Below are 18,394 nucleotides of genomic sequence, written 5' to 3' on the forward strand. Positions count from 1 at the left end.
GGCGCTGGCGCAGGAACAGGGGCCGACGATATTAATGGGGGCAGTTGGGCCGACGATAGTACATGATGTCCGGGCGGCGGTGAAACATGTTCCGCCGGCCGGCGCCGATGCCCGCCACCTTCTTCGGAGATCTGGAGCCGAGGATCCCCCCCCCCCCCCACCCCCCACCCCCCACACGGTCAGACCACATCCGCCTTGGGGCCTTTTGCAAGCCCTGCTGGCGCAAGTCAGGAGCGGCAGAGATGAAGTGGAAGCAGTCGTTGGCTGTTCTTGACTGCCCGAGGAGGATCATAAAATATTCCCCGAGGAGGTGGCGCCGGCGGCGGCCGCTGGCGAGAGTACCAGTACTGGATCGGGCAATTCGGTGGTGGGGCTCAACTGCACGGCGGGCGCTGGCGAGGAATTGCAGACGGAGGTATCCATGGCCGATGCCGGCAATGTGGGCGAGCGCGCCGTCGTCTCGGGATGGAAGAGGGGGTACTGGGCCGTCTCCCGTTTTCCTTTTTGCGATTACGCACGCCTGTGTGTCACGCTGGCATAGTTTGTTTTTGTTGTTTGATTGGATGATCCGTGTTACTTTACTCGCTCGCGCGCCTAAGTATGCCTTTTGCTTAGTCGGGCAGGTGCTAGTTGAAAACTGAGGGGAAAAATGTCTCGCGACCGCGGCCGTGCCCAGGTAGGTGCCCTGCCGCCGCCGCGCTGATCTGCCTTCTCCGGCCTCCTCCACCCTTGCTGAGGCCAGATCCGGGATCCCCTACACGCCCTCTCTCTCTCCCACCTTCCAGTCCAGCCTCGGAAGCCTGCGTCGGAGGCTGCCGAGCTCCATCTCCCCGGCAATCTTCCCTGCAACCTTCGGCGACTCCGCGTCCCGTCGCGGGCCGCTGCCGCTCCGCCTCGACCGGCACCACCGACAGGGAGAAAAATTTGCGCTCGGTAATTCTCTTAGCAGGGGGGCTCTTTTTCTTGTAATGGTCACTGTTGCCCATCCAGGTGGTGTATGAAAACAAAGCTACGGTTATGATGCGACCAACCAGATTCTAAATTCTGGTTATGAAATTAGATCTACTTTTTGGTTATAAAATTAGATCTACTTTTTGGTTATGGTTGATAGCATTTCACGAATTTGTAGAATAGTTAGTCAACTTCCAGCCGAAATGGTGATAGTATGCATCCATCTCTTTACTTGGCACCTTTCAAATTAAGTTGAATAAAAGCGTGGTTTGGCGCGAACCTTGTGTAGATCTAGTGCAACAAAAAAGTTCACCTACATGGAGTTTTCAGTTTGTTAGCTGCAGGAATGACTCTGATTGTTTGCTCTTCAAAGTTGACACACGGATATGTAGGATTCTATTGCATATTAGCCTTCATCTGTAGCAGCATTTGATCAACAGAAACTGTTTCGCTGGTTGTTACAAGCCTTGAAAATGCAGTATACTTGTAACAAAAGCGTTCAGTAATTTTTCAGCAAATTTGGATACTGTACAGACTTTAATCATGCAGCGAGTAACCTTATTACATACAGAAACGCTCTATGGCAAACATGATGATGACTAGCACTCAGAGAAGCGAAAGTGCGAATCACATGCTCAGGACATATATGCCTCCTGGATCGGCAATGTACGTGTTTGTTAAACAATTTAACAAATTGTTGTATGATAGGGACGTAGAAGAGAGCTTCCAGGAGAAGAGGACACGCCTGGTAAAGCCCCGAAAACAATGAGAATAATCGTGACTGTGGTTTTGCATGTTTTGTAATGCTTGCCATGTGTCCCCTCCTCTTTTTTGGACTGACCTGGTTTTTTTCCATTACTGTACCCCGCAGGGTGGGGTGGTTTGCAAGGTTGGTGAGCCTATGGAGAATCATGCCGCAAAGATCTACATGCGAACAATGTTCGAGAAGTTCCAGGATAGTATGTACAAGATTGGTTCTTACTACGCCGACAAGGTGGTGCCAGGGGAGATGTATGTTACAACACATTTTGATTGCGAGAGCCGAGAGAAGTGGTGCAAGGTGCAGTACAAGGTTTCGGGTAGCGGTGGCTATTACACATGCGAATGCGGCATGTATGAGCACATGGGCATGCTCTGCTGCCATGTCCTTAAGGTACAAAATGGAAGTGTTTTTTTTCCATTTAATTGTTCTACTTTTTGGCGCGGCTGGCACGATCTGGAAACTTTGGTGGTAATGGCATACCTTTTTGCCCTGGTGCAGGTTCTGGTCCACCTCAGGTTCAAATTGACGGTGGACGCGCGCGACGTGTTGCCCATGCACCTGGTGCACTACCAGAAAGATCAGGGCCTGATGACATCCTTCAGTTTCCGGCATTCCCAGCTATACCTCAATTGCATGGAAGTGGGATGTAAATGTTGATGCATACACCACAACAATGGAGTCCATAAAGGTTATGGTGCCAAAGCTCAAGAAGGTAGGTGTCGAAGGGGATGGTTTAGGTCTCGAGGCGAGGCTCAACGTGAAGAAAGCTCGGGTAGATGGTGCGGCTGCACAAATGGTCGTGCAGTACCTCCACTGGGACAATGGGGTCTCTGATGCAATCAGTCTGGATGCAACCCTGCTCGCTCCATCGAAGAACAGAAGTGGTGGAAGGCCAACAAATAGCCATGACAAGCCGCCGTATGAGACTACGTCGAAGCGTACTAGATTCTACACGATATGCAGGTTCCCCGGACACAAGAGCACAACATGCCCAGACTGTCCTCCGGGGGTGGCGAAGCCTCGGAAAGAAGCAAAATGCTCGAATTGTGGTCTGCCAGGGCACAGTAACAGTAAGACAAGCTGTGTCAACAAAAATACAGCGGTTTAGCTTGTTCGTGCATTTGCAGGGATGTGCCGTAGATTGCTGTGAGGAAATTTTGGTTCCGCAATCTGCTGATAGCAGAATGAGAGATTGGAAATGTATTATCTTTTATTTATTGGACAAGGACATGTGTGCGGGCTCGCTGTGGATCGTGCCTGTGCGATGTTTGTTCTTTCCTGCAATTCTATTTTTTAGCATGATTTGTTTTTGCCATCCCCTCCCCTTCCATTGCTGTGTGTCTGGAGTTCAAAGCTTAATGGACTGTGTACTCCGTCTTCCGTATGCATTCGTTCCAATTCCAGGCTCATGATCTGATCAATTGTTCTTTCTTTGTAATATGGTGGCGAGAAGCCTGCGCCTGCTGGGGGAAGCGCCATGGGAGCTCGAGCAACCAGATCGGGCCATTGTTTTGTTGTGGATCTGGATGGGGGGTTGAGCTGCTCGGTGTGGCCCTGGATCTGGGTAATATAGCCAAGCGGATGCGGTGGAACATGATGGTCTGCTGGCTGCTGCCTACCGCGTCGAACTATTCTCTTCTTGGTTCGCACCAGAGCGTTGCTTACGTTGGAGGTAGTTGGCCGTCCGCGCCGGGCGTATTCCGTGCCTGAATTACTCCATCTGATACAGCCCCTATTATGACGTCAGTTAAAGATGCCAACGGTCTGATGTAGTGTGGATATCCGGATCACTCCAGCTCGGGCGTACTAGTGAGTTTTCGAACGAAGCCTTCCTATGTTTGTTTGGCACTAGGGGAGGAAACACTAGTGATACGGAAAGAACGTGAGAATTTGGAAGAAACACCTTTGCAAGAATTTTTGTGTGGTAAGATAACAACAACCATTTCAATTAATATTTACTGTATCATTGTTGCAAAAGTTCTAAATTATAGAATTGCACCATTTGACTTGATCAACTTCAAATTTAGCTAGCAGAAATACAAACACCACCAACTGCACTCGCCCAACACCTCGATAGCTTCTCCTCGCCGGCAACCAGGGGAGAAGGCAGACCACCTCCAAGCTCCTTCTTGCCGACATGTCGCCGCCCGCTTTGTTCCTGTTCGCCGAGAGCCTTCGTCGGCCGCCGTGCTTCTGCTCGCCGAGCAGGTCGCCAACCGTTGTGCTCCTACTTGCCCCCGGTTGAAGCCAAGGTCTCTTCCATTTTTGACAGTAGGCGTGAATGGCAAGTCTTCTTTACTCAGAGATCTACGTGGAGCTCTGGTCTGGCCAGCCATCATCGCGCTGACGTGGCCGTCTCCCATTGGCTACCTGCCCGTAACGCGGCCTCTGATTGGCCGGAACGACTCACGCCACCGCCCGATCCCGCCTCATCTCAGCCGTTCCGCATCGCGCCCCCTCTTATACCCTTGTCTTCCTCTCCTCTTCCCCCAGCCCCGATCGCTTGTGGAAACTTCCGGTTCGGAAGATCGAGCAGAGAAGGACGATGGGAGGGCGCGCGCTCCCGCTGCTGCTGCTGGTGATCTCGGCGCTCTTCGCCCAGATCCGCGCGTCCGACCCGGTAATTCATCTCTCATGCCTCCTCCTGCTACTTTCGCTCATTTTCTGGGTGAGATTTCTGAGCCGGTAATCCAACTGATTCGTGTACCCACCTTATGCCACTTTTACAGAAGTAAACAGAGAAGGTGCCCTGACTATGAGTGCTAAGAAGAGAGGTTAACTTGATAGGTGGTGGAAAGGTAATGCACCGACCACCGTGACAAGTCAACAAGAGTCTAGTCCTCTAAAAATGACAGAATGATGTGAACCGTTTACATTCTACCTACCTTTCGTATCTGAAAAATGGGCTTTGGGAGATGCGGCTGAAACGCATTTTTTGTCCGGCGCGCCCCAAATCCCTTTGGGGGACGTTTTGGAGGACTCGGCTGGAGATGCTCTGATGGCTCCTATTCCTAGGCACCGTATGTGTTTGAGCTCGACACATCGGCTGTCTCGGTTGCTACTATCCTAATCTCGTGTGTTTACTTGGGTCTTGAGAATATACTAGGAAGAGTGCCCGTGCGTTGCTACGGAAGCAAACATCGAACAGACTTAGACATACATATTATCCGCTAGAATCATGAAACCAAACAGAAAATTCTGAATATATGACAGTAGCGCATAGAGCATGGAACTCAGAGCACATGTGCCAATTCAAATAGCAATCTAAATGTGCTATGATACATTTAGAAGCTACAAATATTCAACATATTTAGTCCTTAATTAAGCTATACTACCACCTAACTTTCGTATATGTAATTTCTAATCACAGAAATATTACGTTGCTACGGTTTTATATGTCTCTAAACAATTATCAATATATAAAAATTTAGAAATTCATCTAAAAGAAACTATAGGAAACATATTACAGTATCTTGTGAAGTTGTATGCTACACCTAAAGGTGCAACTGAACATGTTTGTAAAATGCCTCTACTTATATACATACTTTGCTTCAAAACGAATAATGTCTATCTATACCATAGTATATAAAATCAAAACCATTAGGCGAGATGTATTATAGATCTGAACCTGTTTTTCTCCCACGATTCTAGGCTGCGATTTGTGTATTATTTTTCTTAGTGGGGGCTGCATACATCTTCAGATTTCATGCTGTTCCCATGGTTCAGAGTTGCAACGTAACAAAATTTCCCAATCGTATAATCCCCTGCTCTGTTTCTTCTTGTCTAGCCAAAGTCAGTCATGCCTACGCTAGACATTTTGTCACCACGTTGCTGCCCCTTTCCTGCAGGGCTACCGCCAGCAGCGCTGCTTGCCGCTGCACCTGGCCCCTCTCCACCGCGCTGTAGCGCGCTACTGCTCTCCTAGGCTCCATCATAGGGCTCCTCGCTATTCCGCCCCACAATCTCACAACCACCTCCTCCCTGACCCCTCCCCGGATGACAGCGGCAACCTAGGCGCAGGGAGGAGGTGCGTTGGGTGACTTCTAGGAAAGCTGGTTGCCGCGGCGTCTACCTGGGTGGCGGCGTCCACAGATATGCAGACCTGGGCGACGACTTGTAAGACCTTAGCCCTTGGGAACCCCAGTTGCTGCTCCTTGCATATTGGTTTTCGGGTCCAAGATAGAGTGGATCGATACTGCGCAACTCCGCCTTCACGCCCGCCTTCCCTCGGCATCCCACGCTCCTGCTTCGTTGCAGCAACCGCCTCAATCCTGGTTTACCGCGGGTCGATTCCTTGAATCATGATCACGTCGGCTACCAGGTATGCCTCCATGAACATCCTCTAGGAAGCCTCATGAAAGTCAATCGTTGTCTCGATCGAATCCTCGAGCCTCACAAAAGTAATACTCTCGATCGGGTCCTCGACATATATCAAAGCAAAGGTCGATCGACTCGCTGGCGAAGAGGTGCTGATCATCTTGGTCGGGCTACTCAACCGATCAGGTTGTATTGAGGAGGAAACGCTGGGATGGCTGACCACAACACGCCGTATTTACGTTATGTGGTCTGTCCAGGCTTGTGGTTCTGCGTTCTGCACAAGCTTCTGGTTCTTGATGACGGCGTCAGGGCGTGGCGTGCCGGCCTTGCCGGAGAGCACGCGGCGAACCAGGTCATCATTGTAGGCCCTCTGGTGCCGGCCCTCCTTGCATGGCGCTGCGATTTTCTCCTTCCGATTGACCACGATCAGGCGAGTGAATCGGTTGCAGTGACCGATCTATGTAAGGAATCGTTGTTCTTGGATAGCATGGCTCCGTAATACTCTTCGATCGGTGGTCTGGCCATGATGGCCTCGTTTGGCCTCCTTGCATGGCGCTGCGATTTTCTCCTTCCGATTGACCACGATCAGGTGAGTGAATCGGTTGCAGCGACCGATCTATGTAAGGAATCGTTGTTCTTGGATAGCATGGCTCCGTAATACTCTTCGATCGGTGGTCTGGCCATGATGGCCTCGTTTATGAAGGTGATCCACTCTGCCTTGGGCGAGACCGGGGCCAGAGGTGCATGCCGTGCTGGAGGCTGGCCGCCTGGCCTGCCGCTCGACCTCCCCCTTGTAGAGCTGCCGCAGCGCGGATAGGCGGCCGGAAGGCGGCGTAGCTGTAGAAACGGATCGAGGCGAGCTTGAAGGTGCCCCTGCAGCGGTTTAGACGTCGATCTTACGTATTGGTCGATCTCGTCTACTCGCCGCTGATCCGGAACGGGTGGAGCACATGTATATATTGGAAGCATGATGCGTTAGCTGTGCTAATTTTGTACGGTTTGGACTCTGCTCGGAATACGGAACGAAGCCGTGCGATGCTTCCAATCACGATAGGGTAAAAACACAGCCCGACATACGAACGAAGAGCAATGTACGAAACGTTTTGACGGACGACAGAAACCGCGGACCAAACCACAGAAACGTTAGCCCCTTTATTATTATTAGGTATAGACTAGTAAATTTGCCCGTGCGTTGCAACGGGTTGACTTTATTTTTCAGGGCGCTCTGGTTGGAGTTCCCGCATATGACAATCAATCTCAAAATCTATCACCCCTCTTGACCGTAGTTTCAGTTAACCCTCTCTCCATCAAGTAAAATATATTTACTTGGAGAGCTCCGTAAAAAATGTGTCGCTTTAGTTTGCATCGACATTTTGATGAGCTCTCTAAATCTCATCCTACGTATTTCACAGGTTTATATTTTATTATATTGTTGCTAATACAAAATTGATATCTATATCTATATCTATACCTAATCTATACCTAATAATAAAGGAAGAAGCGTTTCCGTGGTTTGGTCCGTCATATTACATGTTTCTGTCGTCCGTCTTTCGTCGCTTTTCGTCCGTCGTCCTGGTCGTGCACGTTTTGTTCGACAACTTATGCATACGGGATAGAAATAGAACAGGACACCGTGCCCCTCACGTAGTCACCCTCCCGTATGTGCGGCGTGCCGAACCCAATCTCCTCCCCCGCCCCACAAGCCACCCCTCTACTTATAAACCCGTGCATCTGGCCCCGTTCTGTGACTACGGCTGACAGAGGCGAAGTCGACGAGACCAAGTCGTGGGCGAGAACAATGCTCCGATGGCGAGGGCTTTGAGACAGTCTCGTGGATCATCGAGCACATGATCGAGGTTGATTGTATCAGCGTCCCACTCCGGCACTATCCAATATCAAATCACGTATCCTCGACAACTACATGGTCATTGAATCACCCGAGAAACCAGCTCCGCCGACGCCACCAAGTCCGACGAGCAGGACCGTCAAGAGCTTCGTAGCTTCATCAAAGTGGCCAAAGATCCATGGTGGTATACGATGGAGGTTTTTCATGGCCGCCGGTGGCGGGTGGCCACACTCTACGGGGCGATCATATCTGCTAGCGAGGGCGGACAAAATATGCTTGCAAAGAGAGCGGCGGAAAAAACAGGGCCGACGTACAGGACGGTGGTCGTCCGCGGCAGGCACTAGCTAGCTCGACATTCCGTGCAGAAGCTCGGCGATGGTAACACCGTCAGATCGTGCAACTTCGAAGATAGCGGTTTCACCTGGTGTATTGACTGCCGCTTCGACACGAACCCAACGATTTCACGAGGCTTAACCTGATCTCAATATCATTAGAGGCTTAGAGCCTTGCTCTTGCGTCGTGCCCAATACAACCTGGTGGCGGCCGTGGGTTGTGAGCAGGATGGCAGCGAAGCTGATCACCGAGGGCCGAGCAGCCTCTCGTGGGGTACAGATCAAGCGGGCTGAACTCAGCTATTCCGAGGGAAGCGGTTTCAGGCTTACAGCGATGAACATATTCAGGAAAACGGCCCACTCGAGGAATTTGAGATTTGGACAGGGGATGTTCATGTGGAGAGTGGATTTTGGAATTCAGTATTGAGGTTTTGAAAATACACCGATCGACGAGGGGATGTGCATTGCTAGCTCTAACTCGAAGAACAAGATGGGTGGGTCTGAGGAGGTTCATACTTGCTACTACTGGTTATGCGCCACCTCTGGAGACTGCCCGTTCGATTCCTCTGCTGATATATCTTTGTGAGTTATGCTGGGTTTGGTTCCAGTAACCAGCTCGGATGTGCATGGCACTGAACATACATGACTGAATTCCTAGAATTGGAATTATAGTGTCTGGTTTACACAGCGCTTTGGGCTAAGTTTTGTCCCCATGGTATTGTCCGATTATGCATTAGCATGCCTGCTTGTAAATTTTGTTCGGACCATGCTCTGTTCCACAATGATTAATTGCTAATCGTATATGCTGGCCATATACCTTGCTATGATGGCAACAGGAAGCGTCAGTGAAGAGACGAGGCTGCTCGGAGATTGATGGCCTTTTTTTTAATTATTTTTTTACATTTGTTGGTGGATGAAATCTGAAGATGAGTTCTTGTAGATAGCTCGTTGTGTGTGCTGGCAAGAAAGAGCAACCCATGTGTTTCTGTTTTTTTAGAGAGCTCTGGATCAGATTGTTCATCCTCTTATGAGAGTGTCAGTTCAGATCTATAGATTTTTTGGGGAAAGTTTTGTTCATGGTCAATTTTTTTGGTGATTTATGTGTTGTTACTGGGAAATTGATGAAAACAGTTTTTTAATAGTACGCTCCTCTACTTGGTTGCCACCCTCTCCACTTCTCTTTTATCGGAAGATGAACTCCTATTCCAATTTATGCATGTATGAAGGGAGTGATGCTATTTGTTGAGGCGGCCATAATTTTTGCAGCAATTGTGTCACCGCAAAGGACGTTTCTTTCTGTCAAGAAAACTGATTTCTAGCGGTGGAATTTTTCATTAACTAAAAAATATATTTTTCCTCTCAAGCATTTTCAAATAGAAAACTATTTCAAATAAATAGAAATGCCACAAAATTAGATTTATTTTTAAAAAACACCAAATGGAGTGGAGGAGATACATGAAAGGCGGCACCGTGCATAATCCAGTAGTGAAACCCTAAGAAGTGGGAAGCGGGTCTGGTAGTAATGCATTGGGAGGAACACAGTCAAGAGGTTAGATAATGGTAGGTGGGGTTTGAGCCTGGTGAGTCCACAAGTTTTTTTCTAGAGGTTGCGGGTTCATTTAACAACATTGTCGTCGGATAGGTTGTTTCAAATGTCGATTCCATCAACTACTGAATTTACTTATGCACGCAATATAGCTTTCATCTCATTGCTTTCTTTCCCGGTGCAACGCACGGGCAAATTTCCTAGTAATATAATAAAGGAGCTAAGGTTTCTGCCAAAAAGTTTCGTCAACGTTTTTTTTAGACCGTTTTGCCCTCCCACCAAATCGCATAATACATCACATGCCACAGGCCACGTACCGGTTAACCCGTGAGAAAAAAGAAAACAAAGAGTCCCTCCCGTCGGTCTCCATCTCCAATCGCCTCCTCCATCAAAATCCCCTGCGCCGCCGCACCTACTGGTCGGCCTCTCGCCGGCCCTCGCCGGACCTCACCGTGTCGCCTTCATATACCGCCTGTGGAGGTGCTCCCGATTCCCATCTTGCATCTGCTGCTCCCCGCGCTGCACCTGGTGGAGGAGTTGAATGGAGGGAGAGGGGATGCAGATGGGATGTCCGCCGAGGAGAGGAAGAGGTTGGTCGCTAGGGAGAGCGTGGGTGCGGTAGCTGGCGAGCACGGCCTTGATGCTGCTGCTTTGGGAGAGAGACGATGGGCGAGAGGAGAGGGATGGGAGGAGGCCGACGAGGAGAGAGGAAGAACCAGTAGAATCGGAGCTCCAAGCTGGCCGCATCACGGTGGGACGCATCACGGTGGGACGGGCGTGCAGGTCATTTGGTTCTGCCATGGTGAAGGCTATGGAGCATCTTGATGGGAAAGACAGATAATTTTTCGCTCTGAATTTTGGGCTGCAGCTGCGTTGCTGCTATATTTCATACTGCGGATGTGCGGTCTGCCGAAATCGTTGACTGCTGCCTTGGTGAGATATGGTTAGAGAAACTGACAGACAACAAGATTGTTACTGTTAACGTGTCGTCTCTCTGAAATCCTCTGAAACAAGCCCCTGTCTTTCAGTTCTTTGCCCTTGTGGACATGTAGTAGTAATAATTGTTTGGTAGTTGCATACAATATACTCGGTGTCAGCACTCGGAGTTTATATCACACTTGTGGAACTGTGGATTGATTAAAGGACGGGAAAAGCAGTAGCCGCAGTCGAGGCGCACTGGTCATTGGCAGTACGCCATCCTCTAGGATCATACCGTCGGCCACGGCGACACGCGGTACCAAAGGTGATCACCTGCCAACAGACGGTTATCGCTGAACATGGGATCTGTTTCGGTGCGAGAAAACGGAAAGACGGCTTGTTTGCCACCGATGATGTCCACTGAAAAGTTAATGTATCAGATATAGTTGGTTCGCATTTTGTTGGATCCCTTGTGTTGAGTAAGCAAAAGATGTTATTCAAGGACTATACATAAGACATGTCAATCAAGAAATCCATGCCATTTGAATCATGAATGTACAAATTTAATAAACATATGCGAAGAATAAAAACTTGTTCATTTGGCTTATATAATTGAACCGTAGCAACGCACGGGTTTTGTTCTAGTAACACAAATATCCACACAAGGAATAATAATAATAATAATAATAATAATAATAATAATAATAATAATAATAATATGTGACAAATAAATTATAGAAATGAAATCAATAATAATTAAAATATGTTTTGATATGTACTACTATCAGTTTCAATAATACTTTTATTATCTTTTTTACATAGAATAATGGGAGTGATGTTTTAGCAAATGGGAGCGTATGCTCCATTTATTTTAAAATAAATGTTAGACACGTTTTGAAATGTCAAAAAATTTGAAACAAAAATTTCGCATGTAAATCTTCATGTGCTACACGCTCACAAAGTCGTTTCGCGAAAATTCGACTTGCCGTGTGGCATGAGTAAAAACGACAAAATTGGGGACTGAAACAAAGGCTTATCACAAGATAAATTTTCTCTTTTTCCCATAGACAACAAATATTTTTTCGTGACACTTGACGAACACATATATATTATGGAGATGTGCATGTAAAAAAATTCAAATTATTTTAATAGTTCAAAATATGTTTTTATGGTAGAGGAATCATACGCATCCGGGAGCAGAATCGAGTTTCTGAGAATAATATAGATCCAATCCCCTAAGAAGCATAAATCTAAAGGTCAATTAATAATTACATCCTTATGTATTGTAAGCACATAGGATTAGTTTATAAGTACGAATCGTTTCAGGTATATGGCAGCCTTGCGATATGAAGGTGCAGATCGTCATCCAGCTGGTGGTACAGCTTTCATCTGAACATAAGCATCAGTCATCGCCATTGCACCCTCCACCGTGGCCGGTAGGTCTACCGTGCAATTTTCGATTGAAATTGGAGGTTCCATATCAGGATAAACATCTTCCTTTTGTCCCCATTTCCTTCAATTTCATTCATTCCTCACCAAATCCTTATGCTTGTTGTGCAATCTTTCCAATCAACACATTTTGATAGCTGCAATGTACGGCTCTTCATATAGCCGAATATTTTCCGGTAACTCTTTAACTTGTCAACTGGGCCAGGTGCTCAAATTTAGTTTTTTTCTTGGCAAAATATATGATGCAGTGTCTCACGTGAATAGCTGACATTGTCATTCAGATATCTGAACATTGATGGGGTGTGATTTCAATAGGGCTTTGCCTGAACAGCCATCGAGGCGAACTGCGCATCCGTGTGAGCTTTGGCTGTGTGAGAGACCACACACCAAGAGTGAGCTGCGGGGACGTGTTCGCGTGGATGGCTCATGGCTGAGTAGGCGGCCGCCGCTGCCGTGGGTTGTGGCCCAGGCCACCGCGCCCTGCACCTAACCAGAGGACCTTCGCACCAACGGGTTGCGCTAGGTAGCCGGACAGGTCAGGGCAGCGACGAATTTCACGAAGTAGCGGGACGAGTCAGGATAGCGACGAATTTCACGAAGTAGCCGGAGGTCGCGGGTGCGTCGCCAGCAGCGAGCACGGGGAATGCGTCGGCGGCGGGAGGACCTGTCGCAGGTGAGGCCATGCGAGTTTCGAGTGATGTCGGGCGGGCGAAGCAGGGGTGCAGGCGTGTGCGCCCCTTCCTTCTCCTCCACATCGACCGACCGAAGCTCCCGCCTGCCACCCGCACGGTACCAGGAAGCCGTCCGTGAGCCCGCTGCCAGCGCTACTCCAAATAGCGCCGCCGGACGCTCGTGGACCTCGTGGTGCAGCGAAAAAAACAAGAAGTTGGTGGCGGCCAAATTGGGAGCTGCCGGAGATAAGAAGCTCGGCCGTGATATGGCCTAGATCTCGGACGCAGAGGGATCGGCGTCGGATGGTTTGGTTCCCCCCGCTGGGGTAGGGAGGCGGCGCTAGTCGCCGGAGCAGCCAGATGGGGAAAAAGCAGATCTTGTTCGGGCAAAGGAGGACGGTTCGTAGTGGTGCCGAACCGAAGACGACAGACGAACCGTTTTGTTTTCACTTACACATGTGATTATTAGACAAGACGTTAAGTGGTGAAATTGATGGAAAATTAATAATCCACCAACCTTCTTCCACTGTGTAGAACTTCGCATTTCCCTTCTCCTCCTCATATGTATAGTCAGTGACATTTTCACAGGAGCGGATCTTATATATATCGATCACACTCCTACATCCACACTTCACACTTCCCTTTCGTAGTCTTTCGTTCTTAATAACACTTGTATATATGTTTTTCGAGTGGAGGGAGCATATGCACCCAAGAGCCGAATTGAATTTCCGTTGTATATAGTGTTTGTATGTCCAAAATTTCAAATCCCATCTATAAACACATAAGATCGATGATGATAGAATTTAAAACCGAAACGATCGATCGATGTGTTAGGATCAAACAAGTACCATGTGTAGGAATAGAAGCCATCGGGAGAGAAGCAACCTAGTGTCAGTCTGCACGATGTGAATCCGTCAAGAATGTCGGCATTACCTCGTTGTTTTGGCCGTCCTCAACACCGTTTGGAACCAGTGCCTATTTTCGAGCTTGCTCGAACAGAGCGATCGGTAGAAAATTGAGATTGGCTTGCCTAGCAGTCTGAGTTTCAGTGCCAACATCTAGAACAAAACAAGTCTAAAGCCGCACTGTGAGATGAGTGTGGCACTACATTTGAGATGATGAGCATAGTTTGAGAGTGCCAACAATTAATGGCCGCCGGTCCTACTGCATGATGAAATTTTCTTCACTCTCAAGCTTAAACGTGCCACTGTCATTTGTTCGTCTTCTCACTTATTTGTTGTCTATACGAGGGGTATTTCAAATACCAAACACTTTCTGAGAAAATATCATTCCAAACAGGTTCTTGAAGAATTTTACATGCTTTGTGAACATCTTTTTTTTACCGAACTAAGTGCCCATATACAGATGTTCAGACACCCCAAAGATATTTTACAATTACAGTTCTTTATCCTTATTACCAAACATACCTAAGGTGAGTGCCTCCTCCTATTCTAATTTGTATAATCATTATGGTTAGTTGTTATTTTTCTATCGTCAACTCAATCTTGCAGAAATGGGAGATTTGAAAGGAAGGAAGCTTGGGGAGTTTGCAACTTCTTGTGTCAATTATCTCAGCTATCATTGCGTCACAGCCACTCGATGAGATGCCCCGTGCCACCCTACTGTTTCCACACAAAAATAGTGATATTGTCCATGGGGAGGCACACCATGGTTGAAAGCCGATAAAGCTAGGTTATTCTGCCTAAACAAGTTTTGGTTGGAGCCGAAGCTTAACTCGCCAAAAGTAAAGCCGTCACAACTCACAACCCGTGCAAAGAAGAAAGGCAATCCCCGCGACATGAACGAAAATGGCGGTCATCAAGCCACTCGATGAAACGAAGGGCATCACCCCGTTAGCTCTCACTCTTTTTTGTTCTTGTTTTCCTTTCTATCCGTTTTCCCTTGAGTTGGTTTTCACCTACGAGACTAATGAAACAGTTACGTTGGCGTCCATAGGAAGCCTACTGATATTCATGTGTACATAAACACTCACACTCTATTCACACAATTATAGAGGAAATTCTGAAAACCAATGTTGGCCGTCAATGTCTTGGAGAAAGGGAGCTTGTGAAAGACATTTGAAGAAAACCATGTTTCCTTAAACTTTTTCAACATTCATTTGTTTGATCCCGACAAATACACGAAAAGTGACCAAGGAACATTCTGCTATATGACCAAGGAATTTGTCGAAGTCTGGATTCACCGCGAGACCACCATTTTTTTGTTGACAAACATAAGCATCACATAGAGCAAATACCGTGTTAATGCCAAAACACAAACACAACACTTTATAAGTTTTAAACACATTCAAATGTCACAAGTTCAAAACAAATTTAAATGTTCACAAGTTAACATCACATTCAAATGCTCATATGTGCTAATGTTAGATATGATAGAAATTATAAAGAAGCCCAAAACACAAAATACTCGGATGACCGATGACAAAAGTTGAAATGTCCAAATACACTCACAAAGAGACTCTACGAGATAAAAAGATGGATTATTAAATCATATGACCATACCTTCAGAAGTTAGATGTGCTAATTATCCCCAAGCCTATGAGGTAAATGCTTCGTTCTTTTCTTCATGACTTATGTTAAAATGCCTCCTCCAACTACTTATGAACTTATGAAAAGTGCAACTTAATTAAAAATGAGAAATTCATGGTCTTATATTGAGTAGAAAATTAAAAATAAGCTAAAATTGCGGAAATGCACTTTTAATCTCATGTGCATGTGCTTCCTTTATCTAAAATCAAATTTCAAAATGTTAAAAAATTTAGGAAACAAATTTGCATGTATATATCCAAATTCTATGTGCGAACGCAATGTGCCACTGAAAACCGACGATTTTTTGTGCCTTGTGTAAAAAGAAAAAAATGCTCGAAGTGTCTTATTTCAGCATCGAATTTACACAGGCTTTTTGCTCTGGGGCTCGTAGCGGCAGGTGGTCTTGAAGCAGTGGATCGCTGTATCGGTTCTAATACTGGAGACTTCCATCCACAGATCTTGCCACATCCATACCCATCGATGGGTCGACTCGCGGGGGCCCTGGACACGGTGCTCGAGGTCCTCGATGGTGGTACTCTTGATAATCTTCTCCATCCATGTGGACCACGTGAGCTTTCTACCATAAAGCCTTGTCGTGATATACACCCTATCCAGCATATCCCGATAATGTGTGTTACATGCTCCCCCACTGTAGTCTATTTATAGGTATTGTAAGAATAGAAATCACCCTCTTAGTGTGTCCTAACTCCTACTAAGCTCCTACATGGATAAAATTCAAGCAAAGTCAACCCAGGACTGGTCAACAAGGATCCCTGGTCATGGCATAGTCAACAAGTAGCTCCAAGTCATGCTCAACAAGTTAATGATGAAGACCCAAGAGCAATAAACCCATTAATGTGAGGTGTTAGGGAAGCTAGTCTACCATGGACTATGCAACACACTCCCTCCCTAGTCCACTCTGGACTAGTGGACCAATTTTTATTGTGGTACCCCTCCTACATACCACCATGAAGGGCATCCTAGATCATTTGGAAGAGATGGCCCCAACTAGCTTTCCACTTGGTAAGTGGGAGGGTATCCTTATTTATCTGGCAAGAAATGATCCCAACTACCCTCACACATGATAGGTGGGAGGGCATCCTTGGTCTTTCAACAAGCCCCTAGCCTATAAATAGACTTTCATGGGGGAGCATGTAACACACATTCTCATTCACTCTCACTTGAATAAACTCAAGGGGAGAGGGCAAGAGCTCCAAGTTCACGATGAGGATCTTTAGTGTTGGACCCGTGGAGTTCATGAAAAATCAGGCCAACATCAACGAGATGAGCACCTACAAAGGCATTCTCTTACCACACTCTCCCAACATAGGACTAAGTTGCGCTCGATCTGTCGATGAAACTGAACCTATTCAAAAAAACATCGCTATGTGAATCATTGTTAGTGTACAACAATCTTCACTCATAAGGCCAGCGTACACACTCCCTCTCTATCTACTAACCTCTCATTTACTATGCTACTCGAGGCGCCCCTCATCATGTGTTGTTCGATTTGAACAACAATAGGCTAGGGGGATTGCCAAAAGACAAAGGATGCCCTCTCACCTACCATGTGGGAGGGTACTTGGGGCCATTTCTTGCCAAATGAACAATGATGCCCTCCCACGTACCAAGCGGGAAGGTAGTTAGCGGTCATTTCTTCCAAAATACCAAGGACGCCTTTTATGGTGGTGGGTAGGAGGGTACCATGCTAAAGCTTGGTCCATTAGTCCAACTAGGACTAGGGTGCATAGTTCATATTAGATTAGCTTCCCTAACACCTGCCATTAATGGGTTTATTTCTCTTGGGTCTACATCATTGACTTGTTGACATGGCATGGAGCTTTCACCTTATTGACTATGCCATGAATAGTGTCATTGTTGATTAGTATTGGTTTGACTTTTCTTGACTTTCTCCATGTAGGCGCTTAGTAGGATTAGGGCCCCACTAGGGGAGGGTGATACCCTTTATTACAACATCAATTATTTGAGAGAAATATATTTAAATTCATGAACTTGCAATGCAATAGTAATCAAATTGACAAGAAAGTAGCTCACATGAGTGAAGCTCAATACTTACAATCATCAATTAATCATCATAATACGTCATCAGAGAAATAGAGGCAATGGACACATGGATCAAGGAAGGTCAAAAACAAAATATGTTAAATGATTGAAAGTGTAAATTCAAGAATGCATCAAGGAAAAGCAGAACTCTGAACCATCATGCTATAATAAAAAGTCTTAACATTTATCCTTTTAATAAAACCTTTGGATAAAAGAAAAGAAGCAGCCAAAGATCATACTAAAATATTATCCAAGATCTAAGTAGACTTAAATACCTCTGAACATACACTTGACCATATGGATCATCATCGATATAACCTGAAGTACTTTCAAGTTGTCTCTCTGATTGTTCTCCTAGAAGGGATGACGAAAACAAGAAATCATTTGATCTAAAAATAAATTTTGAACAATTCTAAAATGAGTAACCATGTAAGCATAAAGAAAAATAATGATGACTAAATACAAAACAATTACAAATTGTAGGTCCCAATAAACTCAAACATCGAACACTAAATCCATCTTTTTCATTTTAATTTTTCAAACCCAAAGAGACAAAAAATATGCGGCAATACATGCAAGTATAAGAAATAATTATCTAAAGAGAACTAAAATACACGCCTCACCTTTCTCCTTGAAAACCGATCACGCATGAATTTCCACCTCTTCATCAAAAATAAAATACATAAGCTTGAAACAATGAAGAAAATATGTTCAAATATAATTAAAATTCATGAGCCTAAAATGCATGAATATTTGCATGGCATATGTGGAAGTTGCAACTTAATTATTAATGTTGCAAGATCATGAATAACTAAGGAATGAAGGGATTATTGAATGAATCTTAAGGAACTTAGTGACACTTTTTTCTTGGAAACTTAAATATGAAATTGTGAGGAAAATCACTTGTAGGTTCAGAACACATGATAAGCCAATAACGTAATATAAAGTAAACATAAATAGAAAACAAACGGCAATGGAAAATTGACCA

The 18,394-nt window shown here is 46.0% G+C and overlaps 1 protein-coding gene and 1 long non-coding RNA gene across 5 annotated transcripts; both read left to right on the plus strand.

Moving 5' to 3' along the window:
- The first annotated feature begins 920 nt into the window (after window positions 1-920).
- LOC127308501 (protein FAR1-RELATED SEQUENCE 11-like) lies at window positions 921-3,098 on the plus strand. Of its 2 annotated transcripts, none has more exons than XM_071821506.1 (3): window positions 921-1,699; window positions 1,823-2,104; window positions 2,213-3,098. In XM_071821506.1, exons 1-3 carry the CDS (start codon window positions 1,532-1,534, stop codon window positions 2,369-2,371), a joined length of 609 nt encoding a protein of 202 aa, XP_071677607.1. In that variant the 5' UTR covers window positions 921-1,531; the 3' UTR covers window positions 2,372-3,098. The 2 variants fall into 2 exon arrangements, with proteins under 2 accessions (XP_071677607.1, XP_071677608.1); XM_071821507.1 differs by having other exon boundaries at window positions 924-1,699; window positions 2,230-3,098.
- An 858-nt stretch (window positions 3,099-3,956) lies between these two features.
- Window positions 3,957-12,360, plus strand: LOC127308502 (uncharacterized). 3 transcript variants are annotated; one of them, XR_007856612.2, is made up of 5 exons: window positions 4,022-4,334; window positions 4,444-4,512; window positions 11,849-11,929; window positions 12,000-12,109; window positions 12,260-12,360. It is a non-coding gene; the product is annotated as an uncharacterized lncRNA (long non-coding RNA). The 3 variants fall into 3 exon arrangements; XR_007856611.2 differs by having other exon boundaries at window positions 4,027-4,334; window positions 12,000-12,360; XR_007856610.1 differs by lacking the exons at window positions 11,849-11,929; window positions 12,000-12,109; window positions 12,260-12,360 and having other exon boundaries at window positions 3,957-4,334; window positions 4,444-4,630.
- The last annotated feature ends 6,034 nt before the right edge of the window (window positions 12,361-18,394 follow it).

Source organism: Lolium perenne, chromosome 6 (assembly GCF_019359855.2).
Source record: "Lolium perenne isolate Kyuss_39 chromosome 6, Kyuss_2.0, whole genome shotgun sequence".
Taxonomy (NCBI): Eukaryota; Viridiplantae; Streptophyta; class Magnoliopsida; order Poales; family Poaceae; genus Lolium; species Lolium perenne.

Coding starts and splice junctions, on each gene's coding strand:
- LOC127308501 (XM_071821506.1), top strand. CDS start 1,532: ATGGCAAACATGATGATGACTAGCACTCAGAGAAGCGAAAGTGCGAAT. Junction 1,700..1,822: donor AGGAGAAGAGGACACGCCTG/GTAAAGCCCCGA, acceptor TGTACCCCGCAG/GGTGGGGTGGTTTGCAAGGT. Junction 2,105..2,212: donor TCTGCTGCCATGTCCTTAAG/GTACAAAATGGA, acceptor GCCCTGGTGCAG/GTTCTGGTCCACCTCAGGTT.